Consider the following 17016-nt stretch of genomic DNA (forward strand, 5'->3'; position numbering starts at 1 on the left):
CTACAGCCTCCTAACAGCACCCCACTGTGGCTCAGAGCCAGAGGCTGAGAGGGCTCCTGGCTCTCGAGGGAAAGGTGGCTGTGCAAGTCACTCCCGTGCACTGAAACTGGCTCCCTTGGTCCTGCTGGAAGGACACGTATTGCTTGTGGGTGCCGGCCAGGCAGTTCTGAAAAAACAGTCTCGGTTCTCAATTCAAGATGGCAAAGGATGGGCTTCTTCAGTATCTGTGGGAGACAAATACAGAATAAAACACCAACTGGTCACGCAACGGAAACTGAAGAGCATGCAGGGACGGCAGGTGGACATCACCTAACGGCCACCAGCACAGTGAGGCTGCCCTCTGAAGCATGCCCTCCTGCCCCGCATGTTCAGAAAACGAGGCTCCTGGAAGGCCTGTCCACAGCCTGGAGCACTAGTGTAGACATGGCTGCTGGAATCCAGAGGCAGAAAAATGGTCCTCCGGTGGCCACCCTGCCAGGAGTATACGGGGGTCACCCCCTTCCCTGAGGCCCAGGCTTCCTTCTGTAAGACAGTGGCACCCAATGACCTTCCTGGATATTGGTTACTGGACTGTGGGCCTGGCAAGTTCTGATCCCCAGATAGCATGTGACCTGGCAGTTGGAGGCCCTGCATTTCAATCCCATCTCTGGCTGTGGCTCAGGTTTTTTCATGGCTGCCTGGATCTCAGGCTCCCAATGGTTCCAAGTAGGGGTGGAAACAGGTCACCTGTCCACTGCTTCCTGCTGGAATATTCTAGGGTTCTAAGCTTGCTTTTTGCTCTTATGCTATTCCTACTATCATGGTTTCTTGTGGCTTCCTGATTCCAAACCTGTGTTGCTTGTGCCTGATGTGGGGAGGATGGGGTCCAGATTACAGCTGCCTGCCTATAGGGGCTAGTACTGCCACACAGAAGGTGGCACACCCACACGAAAGACCTCAAATACCCTTTCTCTAGCCCCACCCTGTGCTTGTACATTTTCTCTGCCGGGTCAGAAACAGGGAAGATGGGAAAAGAGACCTCATCCTTCCCCCACCCACCTCCAATCTCGGACTCTCACTTTCCAGTGGGAACCCGTTTGCCTGTTACCAAGTCGGGGACTCCTATGCAGTCTGTGCAGCCTGCTCTTCTGGCTTCCCCCACCTTTCTAATGAGTGGCTAATTGGCTTGGAAAAGACTGCCTTTAGTGAAAGAGACCTCTCCAAAGTTCTTAAACAGCTGTGCAAGACTATAAAGGGAATTAAACATCCTAGATCAGAGAGAGGTTAGCAAGATTTTTTTCTGTAACAGCCAGAGAGTAAATGGCTTACGATCTCTGTTGGAATTCCAAGTCTCTCCTTATAGTGTGAAAGTAGTGCTCGGACTCTGCTCAGACTCTCCGAGAGAGGCCCACAAGCCAGGCTGGCCTCACAGGGCTCTGTCCAAGCGCGGCTCTCCGAGCGAGGTCCAGGCGGCCAGAGCCCGGCCTAGCCTCAGAGTCTCTCTCAATTTTTCTCTTTCTGTTCTTCTCTCCTTTCCTCTCTCTCTCTCTCTCTCTCTCAAAATCAATAAATAAACAATTTTAGTTAAAAAAAGAAATAAACTTGTATCTTGTTCCTCTCTTTGTCTCCCCCCCTTTTTTGAAGCAATAGGGTTAAGATCTAGATCAGTGATGGCGAACCTTTTGAGCTCGGTGTGTCAGCATTTTGAAAAACCCTAACTTAACTCTGGTGCCGTGTCACATATAGAAATTTTTTGATATTTGCAACCATAGTGAAACAAAGACTTATATATTTTTTTTAAATATATTTTATTGATTTTTTACAGAGAGGAAGGGAAAGAGATAGAGAGTTAGAAACATCGATGAGAGAGAAACACCGATCAGCTGCCTCCTGCACATCTCCCACTGGGGATGTGCCCGCAACCCAAGTACATGCCCTTGACCGGAATCGAACCTGGGACCCTTCAGTCCGCAGGCCGACGCTCTATCCACTGAGCCAAACCGGTTTTGGCGTAGACTTATATTTTTGGTATTTATTTTATATATTTAAATGCCATTTAACAAAGAAAAATCAACCAAAAAAATGAGTTTGCATGTTATACGTTCGCCATCACTGATCTAGATTGAAGGGAGAAAAGAGAGGGGCTGAACAAAGGGATTTCAGAACAACAGTGCATTTTTTTAAAAAATATATTTTTATTGATTTCAGAGAGGAAAGGAGAGGAAGAGAGAGAGAAACACCAATGATGAGAGAGAATCATTGATTGGCTGTCTCCTGCACGCCCCCAACTGGGGATTGAGCCCGCAATTTGGGCATGTGCCCTTGACAGGAATCGAACCCGGGACCTTTCAGTCCACAGGCCGATGCTCTATCCACTGAGCAAAACTGGCCAGGGCTACTGCATTTTGTTTATTGTTGACAGTATCACAGATGTTCCCCAACCCTCTCCCTTTGAATACTACAAGTTTTTATCCCACTACGGGTAGATATTAAATTATTTCTATTTTATAAATAAGGATACTGAGGATAGAGAGATTAAGAAACTGGGGTTCGCCCTGACTGGTTTGGCTCAGTGGATAGAGCGTCGGCCTGCGGACTGAAGGGTCCCAGGTTCAATTCTGGTCAAGGGCATGTACCTTGGTTGTGGGCACATCCCCAGTAGGGGGTGTGCTGCTCGATGCTTCTAACTCTCTATCCCTCTCTGTAAAAAAAAAAAATCAATAAAATATATATTTTTTAAAAGAAAGAAACTGGAGTTCTTGGCATAGAGCATGGGAGTTAAGAGCCAGAAACCAAGGCTGAACTTGGGCATCTGTGTCTGCTGGTGGTATCCAGCTGTCCCTTCTTCTCCCCTATCTGGACAGTGCTGGGATCAGTCCCATCTCAGGCTTCTGGAGGCCCCTTCAGGTCTGGCTGTGCCCACCATGCAGCTCTGATCCTCGTTGATTCCAGCACCCTACGGCAGGAGAGATCACTGTCTTCCTGGTGTTGGGTGGTAGCACTGGGCTCTGGACAAACCTCAGCTCTATACTTACCTTGCTGTGTGATCCGGGACAAGTATCTCCCCGCTGCCAAAAAGGAAAAAAAAAAAAAGAGTCTCACTTTTCTCAGTTGTAAACTGCGGTATCTAATAGTAATCCAGCACACGTTCACCGGGCCTGCTCTGGCAGGCAGTGTGCTGGAAGCTGGGAGTGCAAAGGGGAGTGAGGCTGTCCCAGTGTCCTAACGGAGCTGTGCCTACCTGGCATGGGAGGGGGCACACTGTAGGCATTCAGGGAGGGAAGTTGTCTTGTGGGGCAGGATTTGCATGACCTGCTGCTGGCAGCCCAGCAGTCCAGCTTGCTCAGTGGTGTTTCCTTCTGATCAATGAGTGCCTTTGTCCCTAAAGGACTTGCTGTCTGCGGCTTTCTTGTCTCATCTGACACAGGGCCCCAGAACAGATGGCAAAGCAGTTGGTATCCTCGGCTATTTTTGGTGGGGGCGTTAGTGGGATGTGAACATGGTGGGGCCCAGGTGGTCCCAGACACTGGGAGCTTCACAAGCAACAAGTTGGGGTGGGAAGGATGCTCCCTCCAAGATTTTGTAGGCAAATTCACATACCTTTCACAATAGGGTCAAAGGCCATTTCCTCTGTGCAACCTTGTTTGATTTCCTCAATGGAGCACACACTCACTCCAAAGATGCAGGTTAAGAATCCATCCTCTAAGCGTCCCCCATTTCTTGATTATGGCTCCAAACATACTGAGAGATAATGACCTAAAGGGATCTCATCTGATGCATCTCTGGGCCTCTCCTGCCCTGAGCCCACCTGCCTCTCCCAGTTATCACAGGTAAGGAAGTTAGGAGTCCAGACTTTGGAATCACACAGCTGAAATCCACTCCTGGCTCCTTTCTAGCAGAATAACCGTGACCAAGTTTGTAAATCTGTTTTCTCATCCGTAAAACAGGTGATTATCGTGCCTGCCTCCCAGAAATTAAAGGCTTGTTTTGCTCAAAGTACAGTGGGTAGCTACCTGTGAAGGCCCATAGATGAGATATCTTTCACGCCAAGGCCCGCAAGGGGTTGTGGGCCCTCCATCCCTTTTGTGGCATTTCGCCTGGTGTGTGCGTGCCGGCCGGCGGGAGGGAGGTGTTCCTGGGCACCAGGGGGGCCAGAGGGGCCAGAAGTCACCCAGGGAGAAGAGAGGGGCCGGGCTGGGCTGGAAGAAAAGGTCTGCGACGTAGCGGCTTTCCGCGGCCTCCCTGCAGACGCACAACCCTCTCTCCCCCGTCCGCCTCCTCTAGTATTTTCCTTCTCCCTCTCCTTCCCGCCCCAGCTCTCTCCTCTAATTCTGCGGCTTCCCCAAGTAGAAGGTGGGTGTGGTGGGGGGGGGGCGGGGGAAACAGAGCCCCTGGACTAATGTGGGGAGAAGGGCCTCCTGCCCAGACTGCGGTGGAGGAGGGGGCGCCCAGGTCTTTGGGGGGACCCGGGAAATCCCCAGAAATAAGGGCGGGATCTGGGTAGCCCGAACTAGGCTGCCAGGGAGTCGCCAAACCCACAACCGTAGTCCACGGAGTTCCTGAGACACCGGCGACTGGGACTTCCAGTGCAGGGGGCGGGGTCAGAGGGGGCGTGGTCTTCCAGGAAGGGGCGGTGCTCAGGTCATTAGGGCTAAACTTCTCCGCAAGGGGCGGAGTCTGGAGTGGGCGGGGCTTTCCTGGAGGCGGCTCAGGGGCGGGGCATCGGGACGGGAGGTGGAGCGTGGAGGTGCGCGCTGGTCCCCCTCCCTCGGTCCCGCGTGTCCACGTGACGAGGCAGCGCGGAGCCGCCGCGGGCCGGGCCCATCCCGCCGCAGCGGCCCCGGGGCCGAGCAGAGTCGAGGTGCGAAGGGATCGGCGCAGAGCGGACCCCCGAGCGCGGCCAGGTGAGGCCGCCTGGGCGGAGGGGGCGGGGGCTGCGCCGGGCGGGCCCTGGCGGATGCAGGGGGCGTGTTTGCATGTCTGGGGGCGGCAGGGGGAGTGGGTCCGAGGGCGAGCGCCTGTGGCTGTTTGGGCGCTCGCGCCTGCTGTCGCGGGACCAGGGTTGGCTCTGCGCGGGTCCTGGTTCTGCTCGCGGGGCTCGGGGTGTGCGGGACTGTGCGTGCACGCGCGTGTTTGTGTGGAGGGGCCCCGGGTGTGTATCTGCGTATGCGCTGGGCCGTCATTGTGCCTGGCCCGGGTGCGGGGCGCGGGCCTGCCCCGCGCAGCCCCTCCTGCGCGGGTGTTTTCCAAACAGGCTTCCTGCGGAGATGGGCTCTGCTGCAGCCGTAGCTGGAGTGGGGAGCGCCGCCCCCACAGGCCTCCAGAGACCCAGACAGCCCGGGGACTGCAGACAGACACCTGAGGGAGGAAGGGGGCGCGCACCCGGGATGGGTCCAGAGGCCTGGCCGAAGGGCGAGGCCAAGATGGACAGACGGAGGCAGATGGATAGGGAAGTGGAGGTGGACGAACAGGCGGAGATGGGGAGGAAGGTGGGAAGGGAGATGGTGAAAAGGACAGCGGCGGGGAGGACGGAGAGTCATTGAGAAAGCAGACAGACAGAGGCCAGACCTGCAAAGAGGCGGAAAGATTAAAAAGGACAGATTCCAATAACCTGCCAGAAGGAAGGTCCTGGGGCTGAGAGCTAAACCCAGGAGCTGAGTCTGAGATGAGGAGTTAAGGCCCCCCAACTCCTGGGGTTCCCCTTCCTCCAAAAGCATCCCAGACTGGGGTCCTGGCCAAAAAGAAGCCTCTGGCCATCCCAAGTTAGTTCATCCCTCCGACCCCACCAGATTTCCCCATCCTCTGTGGGCTTCTCCCTCTTGGTTCCATTCCACCTATCAACTCCCTTCCCTGGTATCCCAGCAACCCAGGGCAGTTTAGGAGAGGCAGAGGTGAAGTGGTTGCCATAGCAACAGAGGCGGTGAAAGGTCATTCTGGCATTAGCCTAGGTGGCCCAGCAGCAGGCCAGAGCTGGCATTGAGGGGGGGATGGGACGGGAGGCTACACAATTCTTTTTCTCCTCTCCCATTCTGCCCAGAATGGTGCTGGAAGGAAACCCCGACGTGGGGTCCCCCCGAACCTCAGACCTCCAGCACCCTGGGAGCCAGGGCTCCTGCATCCTCTCTTCTGGTGAAGATGTGCAGCCAGGCGAGGAGCCCATCAAGTATGGCGAACTCATCGTCCTGGGGTGAGCGTCCCTGGCCCAGGTGGGGTGGGGCACCAGGCTCCCTGCTGGGCAACCAAACCAAGGGCCCCAGTCCTCCCCCTCTATGACCTTCTGCTCTTTGTCCTTCCTCACCTTCCCAGCTGAGTGACAGAGTTGACCAAACCCACTTAATTCATAATTGTTATTTTATCTTCCCATTTTTCATAAATTACGAAGACAACTCTTAACTACCCACCTGTTTCTGATCAGAAAAAAGTCACACAGCTGCCTTTCATGAACCACCTTGTGAGTGTGTAGTTTGAAGTGAAGAACTCTGGTTCTCTATCAAAATTGCTTGGTTCAAATCCTGCCTCTGCAAGTTGTTTAACTTCCCACTGCCTCCGTTTTCCCCTTTGACAAATAGGGGTGATGATAATACCTCAGAGGGTTGTTGGAAGGAAGGAATAAGGTGATTGCTGTAAAGCACATAGAACAGTGCCTGGCACGTATCAAGTGTTCTGGGAGGCAGGCCTGTGCCAAGCCCTTTCATGGACATTATTTCATTTCAATCTTCACAAAGATGCTGTGAGGAAGGAGGTGAGGAAACCGAGGCTCAGAGAGGGGAAGTGACTGGTCCAAGGGCACACAGCTGGTAAGTGGCAGGGCTGGGATTTCGATCCAGGTTTCTTACTCTAGGTCTAGTGCACTTTCACTAAAGCCTCAGCTGATTTTCATGCTACAGATGAGAAAACAGGCCAGAAGAGAGGAAGTGATGTGAGTTGGTGGCTGGGTAGACTTCCTGGTCTCTGGTCAGGATTCCTGCAACAACCACTTTGCTTTTCCCCCAGACACAGATCCCTCCTTCTCCCCCATGAATACTTCCTTCTGGCCTTTCTCTCTGCCATCTGCCCTGAAGAAAATATCCGAGAAGCTATGTTATCATTATGACGATTTTGTAGAAATAATACTGGCTACTGTTTGTTGACATACACATGCCATGTGCTTTAAAAAAAATTTTTTTTTATTGATTTCAGAGGGGAAGGGAGGAGAGAGAGGTAGAAACATCAATGATGAGAGAGAATCACTGATCAGCTGCCTCCTGCATGCCCCCTCCTGAGGATGGACCCCGAAACTTGGGCATGAAATCAAACCATGACCTCCTGGTTCATAGGCCAACACTCAACCACTGAGCCACACCAGCCAGGCCCATGTGCTTTTAAAAATAATAATAGCTAACATTTATTAAGGGTCTGCTATATATATGCCAAACTCTGTGCCAAGCATTTTTAAATGCTTTATCTCGTTTAGTTCTCACAATGAACCCACAGGTAGGCCCCTGATAAATTAGCCCCGTTTTACAGAGGTCATGTGATAAATGGACAAGCCAGGATTTCAGCTGGGCCCTTCTGAGCCCCAGCCTGCGTCCTGAACTGCCCCACCCCATATGTGGAAGGAGCTTACAAGGGTAAGAGTGATGCCCCTCTCAGGGGTGCTTGCCTTAGAATAGCAGCTGCCTGGTGTTCCAAAGTCAGGGCTGTCTTTGCAGATGGAGGTGAGACCAGTGATGGGGGAGAGCGCAGACCGAGGGTCAGGTCCTCTTGACAGCTGGTGGTTCAGTGCCGAGCATTGAAGCCCACACTGTACATCTGAGCCACCTGGAGAACACAAGGAAAGTGGCCAGTGACAGGCCCATCCCAAACCTACAGAATCACCATCTCCATGGGTAGGGCCAGGGAACCTGTATTTTAACAAGCTCCTAGAAGGTTCTGATCAGGTGGTCCTTGGCTGTATTTGGCAGCTCTTCATCCTGTCAAACCATCCATTGCTCCCCATTGCTTACAGACTAAAGGCCAGACTCCTCAGCCTGGTTTTCTGGGCCCTTCCACGGACCTCATCTTCTCCTGTTGCACTTCACCACCCGAGTCACCATGCCCTGATCTCATCAAGCTCTGCCAGCCTCAGGGCCATTGCTTACGATGAGCCTTACCTCTAAAAGGGCTTCTGCAGGAGAGGCTGGAGTCAGACAGACCCGAGTTCAAATCTAGACTTTTTCACTTATTAGCCTGGGACCTCGAGCAAGTCATTTTACCTCCCTGAGCCTCAATTTTCCTCATTTGTAAAATGGGAAAAAAGACACTTGCTTGGCAGGACATTGCGTAGGTTCCATTAGGTAATTAATGAAGCACCAGGAACATGGGCGGCTCCAGTACATGGCAGCAATCAAGTCTGTGACTCACCCCATCCTTGCTTTCCACATCATTCCCTCCGGACAAGAGCTGGAAAGGAAGGTAGAAATTTGATGTGAATGGCTGTATGGAGGGCGTGGCATTGTGGGTCTATTTTTTCCTTTCGTTCTGGCTTCCAGTAGTACTGTGGTGTCATAAATGGCAGTTTGCTAAAGGTGACTCCTTTCCAGTTCTTCAAGGCCCAGTAGAGGTATGCTCTCTCCTAGAAACCTGATCCTGGGGCCAGAATTCCCTTCTCCGGCCTCTGGGCTTGTAGTGCACTTGACTTATGCCTGGGTCATGGCAGGTGGCACCCAGGTTCCTTGAAAAGCTGAGGATCCCCCTCTGCCACCACTAGGGCATAGAACTGACCTGTGGTTCATCACTTATGCCACCCCAGTGCCCAGCACCTGGCCGGGCACGGCTCAGGGGGCCAGGAATCACTGGTGAATTGAATGAAAAATCCTTTCAAGGTGTTCTGACCCAGTCCGCTCCCGAAAGGCCCCACTTTGATCAGTAGGGTCTTCTGGTTTCAGGTGGTCCTAGGGCTTGTTTATTAAGGTAGGATCCACCCAGAAGTTGGCAGTTCCTACTAGTCTCTCAAAGGCTCCCTTGTATCTCTCTCCCTGCAACCTTTGCTTGCTTCCCCATGTCCACAGCTACAATGGTTGTCTATCAAGTGGGGACAAGGGCCGCCGGCGAAGCCGCCTGGCACTGAACCGCAGGCCACATGCCAACGGAGTGAAGCCAGACGTCATGCACCATATCTCCACGCCGCTCGTCTCCAAGGCAAGCAGCTTATCCCAGCAGATCCGGGTAGCGGTCCCGCCCTTGCTGCCCACACCCCACTGGAGCCCGGGAGCTCACCGTATCTTCGCTCATTGCCTCCTGGGCTGCCAGGGAAATGGTGCTGATGGGAGAACCTTTGCAGGGTGCACAGTCCTTTCGTTTGCAAAGCATTTCCTTCACCACCAGACGCCATCCACTGGACAGTTCGCAGCATTATTTATTTATTTATTTAATATTTGTATTGATTTCAGAGAGAAAGAGAGGGAGAGAGAGATAGAAACATCAACGATGAGAGAGAATCATTGATCGGGTGCCTCCTGCACGCCCCACACTGGGGATCTACCCCGCAACCTGGGCATGTGCCCTGACTGGGAATCGAACCGTGACTTCCTAGTTCATAGGTCAACACTCAACCACAGAGCCATGCCAGCCGGGCAACATTATTTTATTTTTAATACATTTTTTAAAAAATATATTTTATTGATTTTTTACAGAGAGGAAGGGAGAGAGAGATAGAGAGTTAGAAACATCGATGGGAGAGAAACATCGATCAGCCGCCTCCTGCACATCTCCCACTGGGGATGTGCCCGCAACCCAGGCACATGCCCTTGACCGGAATCGAACCTGGGACCCTTCAGTCCGCAGGCCGACGCTCTATCCACTGAGCCAAACCGGTTTAGGCATTTTTAATACATTTTTTATTGATTTTAGAGAGGAAGGGAGAGGGAGAGCAGACAGAAACATCAATGATGAGAGAGAATCATTGATTGGCTGCCTCCTGCATGCCCCCCACTGGGGATCGAGCCTGCAACCTGGGCATGTGCCCTTGACTGGAATTGAAACAGGGATCCTTCAGTCCACAGGCTGATGCTCTATCCACTGAGCCAAACCAGCGAGGGCTAATTTTAGAAGCAGCCCAGGGTCAGAGAGGGGACATGAGAGGCACACAGCAATGACAAAGGAAAAGCCTTTGGGTTAGAATCGGGGCTCTGCTCCTTCCTGCTCCATGACTAGGCCAGTTTCTTCTCTCTGAGCTGCTGTTCCCTCAGCTGTACAAGGGGAATGATAACCGTGTCTCCTGGTTGGGGTGGCTGGAGCGAGCAATGATGGTAACCTGTGTGAGTGCTGGCTGTGCCGCACACCTCTGCAAAGGGTAGAACCACAATCCCTGAGAGTGGCCACTGGCCTCGGGCTCCAGCTTCTAGTTCAAAGGCTCACCCTTCTCATGGCCGCTCACTCTTCTTTCCCCCCGCCAGGCACTGAGTAACCGGGGCCAGCACAGCATCTCGTACACACTGTCCCGGAGCCATTCGGTCATAGTTGAATACACACATGACAGTGACACAGACATGTTCCAGGTATGCTCGGGCCCTTCTGCACGCCTCCTGGCCACCAGCCTCAATGGTCGGCTCTACACACCTTCCAGGGGGAGGCTGGAGGACCGAAGGCCCTGGGGAAGGTGCTTTGGGGGCCTTAATGCAGTTGACCTCTCTTCAGATGAGGAAGCAGGACATCCCAGCAAGGGTCACACAGCAGGTAGTCGCTGTATCAGGATTCAAACCCAAGACCGGACGCCCCAGCTGTGGGAGGACATACAGTTTAGGGGTTCATAGTGCTGTGTGAGAGTCACTCCACCTGGCTCGGATCCCAGCTCCATGGCTTACTAGCTTGGTGGCTTTGAGAAAGCGTCACCTAAGCGCTCCAGGCCTTGCCTACCTCATCGCTCAGGTGGGGCCCAGAATAGTACCCACCCGAGGAGTTATTGGGAAGATTAACTGAGATATGGCACAGAAAATGCTTAGCAAGGAGCCTGGCTTGTAATAAACACTACAAATTCATTAGTTGCTGCTAATATGTGAGCACTTCCAGACCATGGCTATCACCCTTTCACTGTGCAGCCAGCAAATCGGCTAGTTTTTATTGAGGGGGATGCTCCCCAGAGCTTTGGGGGAGGTGAGGGAGAGGCCCTGGACCTTAGCAACTGGACTTGGAGCTCCCCGGGGACTTGAGATGGTGCTGCCCCCTCATTATTTGGTGACTCTGCATGCAGAGCAGCTACCAGGAACCCCGGGGGGGTGGGAAGCCAGGGGATTGACCTGTACACACAGCATCCCTGTGCTTGCCTTCCCCTTCCTCACAGATCGGCCGCTCCACAGAGAACATGATCGACTTTGTGGTAACAGACACGTCTCCTGGAGGAGGGGTGGCCGAGGGCCCCTCTCCCCAGAGCACCATCTCCCGCTATGCCTGCCGCATCCTGTGCGATCGCCGGCCGCCCTATATTGCCCGCATCTATGCCGCCGGCTTCGATGCCTCCAGCAACATCTTCCTTGGAGTGAGTGAGCCCCAGGCAGGGCCCAGCGCTGCTTCTGAGAGTGAGCTGTGGGGTAGGCTGGGGAGGGGCAGCATCCTGGGGTGATGGACCAGCCCTTAGTAATCATAACTATGACCTATGCAGGGCTTAGCACCCCACTTAACCAATGAGCAAAGTGAGGTTCAGAGAGGTCAGATGACGTCCAAGGCCAGGCAGCGCCAACGTTAGTCCCCTCTGGGCTACCTGTGACCTTGAGGAGAGAGGGACAGCCCTCCGGCTCATGACCTGCTGGGGGGCCACTTGAGGGTGTGGTCTGATCCCACGTGTGGTCCCAGGAGCGGGCAGCCAAATGGCGGACCCCCGATGGCCTGATGGACGGCTTAACCACCAATGGGGTCCTGGTGATGCACCCAGCGGGCGGCTTCTCTGAGGACTCGGCCCCAGGTGTCTGGCGGGAGATCTCAGTCTGTGGGAACGTCTATACTCTGAGGGACAGCCGCTCGGCACAGCAGCGGGGGAAGCTGGTAGGTGGTCTGTCCCCCCCTCCCTCCCCGCGCAGTCATCCTTCCTGGGATCTCCAAATCTGCCCGTCCCCCTGCCCAAGCCAGGAGGTGGTCTCCAGTCCTCCTGCACGAGGGAGCCCCAACAGGCTCCAGGTGCCGCTTGCTGCACAGAGGGGACCAGGCTACCGTCCCCAAGTACCACCCTTGTTGGCGGTCCATGGGGTGATAGGAAGTAGAGCACACACAGGCATGCCATGCAGTACCAAATGGCTTGCAGTGGTTCTCAACCTTCTGGCCCTTTAAATACAGTTCCTCATGTTGTGACCCAACCATAAAATTATTTTCGTTGCTACTTCGTAACTGTGATGTTGCTACTGTTATGAAATCGTAATGTAAATATCTGATATGCAGGATGGTCTTAGGCGACCCCTGTGAAAGGGTCGTTCGACCGCCAAAGGGGTCGCGACCCACAGGTTGAGAACCGCTGGCTTAGAGGCTGCCAGCAGCGGAACAAAATCACACGCTCTTAGGAGAGTGACACTTGGCCCATGTATGAGCGGTTTACAGCCTAAAGCGTTGGCAGTTGGTAATGTGTCTGTCACAGGCAGACGGGTGTGGCTTCATTATCCTCTCCCAGCGGGAGGGCCTGTGGAGCAGTTCTGACGCCGGTGACAGCAAATGCTCCACGTGGTCCAGACAGGAAGCGAACGGTAGGAGCTGGGAGAGGTCGTGGGGCCAAGTTCCGCAATGGGCAACGCAGAGCTCCCGGGGATGAACGTGTCGGGCAAGGACATGCGAAACCTCACGGGAAAACGTGGCTTATCTTTCCAGAGCATCAGTTCTGCTGGGAGATTTGGGGAAACATTTTTTAAAAAAATTATGCACGCGAATGTGTCACTAGCATTCGCTGAGTTCCAGGCACGTTCCAGTTTACCTTGATTGACTCATGAGAACCACTTGACAGACAGGAAAGTGGAGCCCATCTGGAGGGTAAGGAAGTGAAGACACAGAAAAGCTGAGTTACTCCGCCAGGCACACAGATTTAGTAACTGGTGCGGCCAGAAATCTCACCCAGGCAGTTAGCTCTGGAGTCCGGGCTTTACCCCAGCCTGTGGGACAGCTGCTGTGGGCTCCGTCCCCAGTGATAGGAGAGTTTCCGGCCTCTGCCACTAGGGGGAGCCTGGGAAAACTCCGTTTGGTCCAGACCTGATTTGACGGTCTGATTTTGAGTGAGGGACCCTGTGTGCCTGGGAGCACCTGCCAGCCCCCCTTCTGAGATGGTGCTGCCTGCTTCTTGGTCCTCCCCCCTCCTCTGCCCCAACCCTCCCCTTCTCTGTCCCAGCCACACCCCCTCCCCCCCAGCCTGCGCTGACAGTCCAGGGTGCCCTCTCCAGGGAGGTTCTGTGGGATGGATGGGTGGCTAGTCTGGGGAGATGGCTGCCCGATGGTAGGGGCGTGGGGGCCTCTTGGGCAGTCAGGCCCTTCTGCTCCCCTGGCAGGTGGAGAACGAGTCCAATGTGCTGCAGGACGGCTCCCTCATCGACCTGTGCGGGGCCACGCTGCTCTGGCGCACGCCGGCGGGGCTGCTGCGGGCACCCACGCTGAAGCAGCTGGAGGCCCAGCGGCAGGAAGCCAACGCCGCGCGGCCCCAGTGCCCCGTGGGCCTCAGCACCCTGGCCTTCCCCAGCCCCGCCCGGGGCCGCACGGCGCCTGACAAGCAGCAGCCTTGGGTCTACGTTCGTTGCGGCCATGTCCACGGCTACCACGGCTGGGGCTGTCGGCAAGAGCGGGGCCCCCAGGAGCGCGAGTGTCCTCTCTGCCGTCTCGTGGGGCCCTATGTGCCCCTGTGGCTCGGCCAGGAGGCCGGCCTCTGCCTGGACCCTGGACCGCCCAGCCACGCCTTTGCACCCTGCGGCCATGTCTGCTCTGAGAAGACTGCCCGCTACTGGGCCCAGACGCCACTGCCCCATGGCACGCACGCTTTCCATGCCGCCTGTCCCTTCTGTGGGGCCTGGCTCACCGGCGAGCATGGCTGTGTCCGCCTCATTTTCCAGGGACCACTGGACTAGGCTCCCAGGACCCCCTGCTGCCTCGCCCACCTGCCCACCCAGGTCCCCCACCTCCTGCAGCCTAGAGGGAGCTCTGCATGTGGGACTCTACCTGCTGGCACCTAGCCACACCACGTGGACACATCGGATGGGCTGTGCCCCTCCCCTTTTAACCCAAAGGTGTTCCTGAGGCCCGTACTCCAGCCAGAATGATGGGGTCCTCAGCACCAGCTCTGTCCTGGCCTGTTGGAAGAAAGCCCACCCGCATCCCTGGCCCCTCCTGGAGTGTCTCACATCATGCCGCCTACACTGTGCCGCTGGGGGAGTGAAAGGGCCCTGGGCCCCTGACCCCCAGTTTAGGCTGGCTGTGCCCGGAGCCTGCTGACCCAGCTTCAGCTATTCCCCCTGCTGCTGCCGTGGGGTTCTGTAAACCTTGCTGCTCAGCTGCCCTCACCAACCCCACGCGTCCCGCATGTGTGCAGTGCCCCAGCCCCTGACGGAGTTCCAGGCGGGCGGCAGGCTGGGACCAGCATCTGCTGATACCACTGTGGTCTCGACTCCATGCCAGGTGGGTTCTGGGGGCACAAAGACAATCAGGCCTGGTCCCTGTCTGGTGGAGTACACAGCCGAGTGGACGACAGACCGCATTGCCGAATGACAGCATGGCTTCCTGTGTGCCCGGGTCTGAGGGTTACCAGAGGCTGCGGTGCGGGTCTCACCGGCAGGTGGAAAAGTGAGGGAGGGTCACAGGGGAGGTGGCATAGGAGCTCAGGGATCCCCCACAGGAAGGGGAGGGTGCCCTTGGCAGGAGGGAGAGGGAACACAGGCTCAGAGGTAAGGAAGCAGGAACTGAGTGGGGTTCAGAGTGGCTGGAGCAGGGGCTCCGGGAAGGCAGGAGGTTGGGGCTGTGCTGACAGGGAAGATGCTGGATGGAGGATTCGGAACCTCATTTGCGGACAGTCAGGAGCCGAGGGAGGAGAGAGGACTCGCAGTTCCAGAGCTTTGGCTGTGATATAAGGGCTACCCTTCCCGAATGCCCACTTGTGCCCCGCACTGTGCTAATGATAATAATAACTATGTTCATTGATCACTCACCAGGCATCGGGCTCTGCTTCTCAGAGGTTCGGGTATTTAATCCTTCTGGGAACCCAGGGAGGGAGGTGTTACCATTCCTATTTATGGGCAGATTAAGGTATGTGCTCCACGTCCCACTGCTAGGAAGCGGCCAGGTCAGATTCCCGTCCACAGCTGCCTGCCTGGACGCAGGGCCTGCCCTCTTCTCCATTACATGGTGCTGCTTTCCTGGGTGGGAGCCGTGGGGAGGGCAGCCCAGGTAAGGGGAACAGCTTGGGCACAGGTGCGGCCCGGAAAATGGGCAGGGTGTGGAGGGGGCAGAAAAGAGGAAAGAGGGTGGGGACATTGGACTGGGGCCTGGTGGGCTATGGTTGCCATGGAGGCCAATCTGAATTGGATCCCTGAGAGCCAAGACAAGCTTGGGGTGCTGCTGAGGTTGCCCCCAGACTGTGTCTAGGGCAACGGTTGCCAACCGGTGGTCCACCGACCACTGGTGGTCCGTGAGGTCCGAAAGGTTGGCGATCGCTGCTCTAGGAGGAGTGAGCAAGGGCGACAGGTAGACAGAGGCTCTGGAGATATAAAAACCTGAAGAAGAGGCTCTGAATACAAGCCTGACCTGGACATCATCCCCAGTGGAAGATGGCTGTCTTAGGGAGTGCAGATTCCTGGGGGGGTGGGGGGAGGACGGCCGCCCCAGGCCACACAGCCAATTGGAGCACAGAGACCCGACCTGGAGCTATTGAGAGGATAGAGGGCCCCCATGAGTGGTGAGAGGGGGATGTGATCAGCCTTGCTTCCAGAGCAGCACGCTGCCAGAGTAGGGGAGCCCGGCTGGGGATGCTGGGGCGGGGGTGGTATGGAAGCATGGCGCTCCTACACACACACTGAGCACTAGGAATCCAACTCTACCCAGTGGCTTTCTCTCGACCCAGTTGGGAACCAGATGGGAACATCCTGGTCCCAGGTCTAGCAGGGAACCTCGGACCATGGAAGAGAGAGGAGCAACGGGCACAGGCACAACCCCGAGGAGAACTCAGAAGTGGTGTTGGAGGGGATCAGACCCCTGGTCTTGGCCCAGCTCTGCCCTTTTCCACTCCTGGAGTCTCCGTTTCCTCAGTTGTTAAATGGAATAAAAGTCCCGTCACCAGGTGGTTGTGAATTATGGAGGGTACCTGTAATACAGTAGGTACTTAATGTTCTTTCCTCACCTGTCTCTTCTTCATTCCCATGAGAAGAGACAAGGCTGGGACAGTCAGGACTCCAGTGAGTGGATGGGTGTGTGTGTGTGTGTGTGTGTGTGTGTGTGTGTGTGTGTTGAGGCAGGTGGAGTCTGAGGAAGGCTGAATCTCAGTTTAGGGACACCGGAGGACATGCTAGGTGGCCTTAGGGAAGTCGATGAACCTATTAGCCTCAGTTTCCCCATCTGTACAATAGGTAAAATAATGATATCCTATTTCAAGGTTTTTTTGCAAAATTAAATGAGATCCTCCATGTCCAGCTGCTAGTACAGAACCCCAGTGAGGCTCGGAGTAGCTAGGATCAGAAAAACGCAGCTTGTTGAGGCTCCCAGGGGTACTGGGTCTTTTGTTGGCCTGAATTGCCCACTGGTGGCAGTGGACAGCACTACTACCTCCTTTGCTGGTGTACATTTCAATTCCATCCCCATCAGGAAGAAAGATTTTATACTCCAAGACCATGAAAATGAGGCACAAGAAAGAAGGGTGGCATTCCTAAGGACATAGACCAATTTATTGAGCTCCTCCTATGATCATCATCAGCGCCAACAGTCGCACTGTTGTGCCAAGCAGAGCTTGGGCACCTTTCTGAACAAGCATCTGGTGCTCACATTGGGCAGATGTTGCTTTGGGGCAAGACAGGTGTGGCAAAGCCAAGACAGGCAAGGAGGGGATGTGGATTCCAGGTGCCCCCTTCTCCCCGC

General features: G+C 55.1%; 1 protein-coding gene across 4 annotated transcripts; it reads left to right on the plus strand.

The window, feature by feature from the left end:
• Positions 1 to 4771: 4771 nt before the first annotated feature.
• Positions 4772 to 15097, plus strand: PELI3 (pellino E3 ubiquitin protein ligase family member 3). 4 transcript variants are annotated; one of them, XM_081098437.1, is made up of 8 exons: positions 4777 to 4883; positions 6017 to 6166; positions 6705 to 6776; positions 9009 to 9138; positions 10395 to 10496; positions 11279 to 11473; positions 11788 to 11976; positions 13455 to 15097. In XM_081098437.1, the coding sequence occupies exons 2-8, from the start codon at positions 6018 to 6020 to the stop codon at positions 14022 to 14024; spliced, it is 1407 nt and encodes a 468-aa protein (XP_080954563.1). In that variant the 5' UTR covers positions 4777 to 4883; position 6017; the 3' UTR covers positions 14025 to 15097. The 4 variants fall into 4 exon arrangements, with proteins under 4 accessions (XP_080954565.1, XP_080954564.1, XP_080954566.1 ...); XM_081098439.1 differs by lacking the exon at positions 11788 to 11976 and having other exon boundaries at positions 4772 to 4883; XM_081098438.1 differs by lacking the exon at positions 6705 to 6776 and having other exon boundaries at positions 4772 to 4883.
• Positions 15098 to 17016: the final 1919 nt, after the last annotated feature.

Source organism: Myotis nattereri (genome assembly GCF_964212035.1).
Source record: "Myotis nattereri genome assembly, chromosome: 9".
Taxonomy (NCBI): Eukaryota; Metazoa; Chordata; class Mammalia; order Chiroptera; family Vespertilionidae; genus Myotis; species Myotis nattereri.

What these genes read in the sequence shown, in the direction of transcription:
- PELI3 (XM_081098437.1), top strand. Translation starts at nt 6,018, where the DNA reads ATGGTGCTGGAAGGAAACCCCGACGTGGGGTCCCCCCGAACCTCAGAC. An exon ending in GGTCCAAGGGCACACAGCTG is followed by an intron (nt 6,777 to 9,008) that starts GTAAGTGGCAGG and finishes CCATGTCCACAG; the next exon opens with CTACAATGGTTGTCTATCAA. An exon ending in CCAGCAACATCTTCCTTGGA is followed by an intron (nt 11,474 to 11,787) that starts GTGAGTGAGCCC and finishes GTGTGGTCCCAG; the next exon opens with GAGCGGGCAGCCAAATGGCG.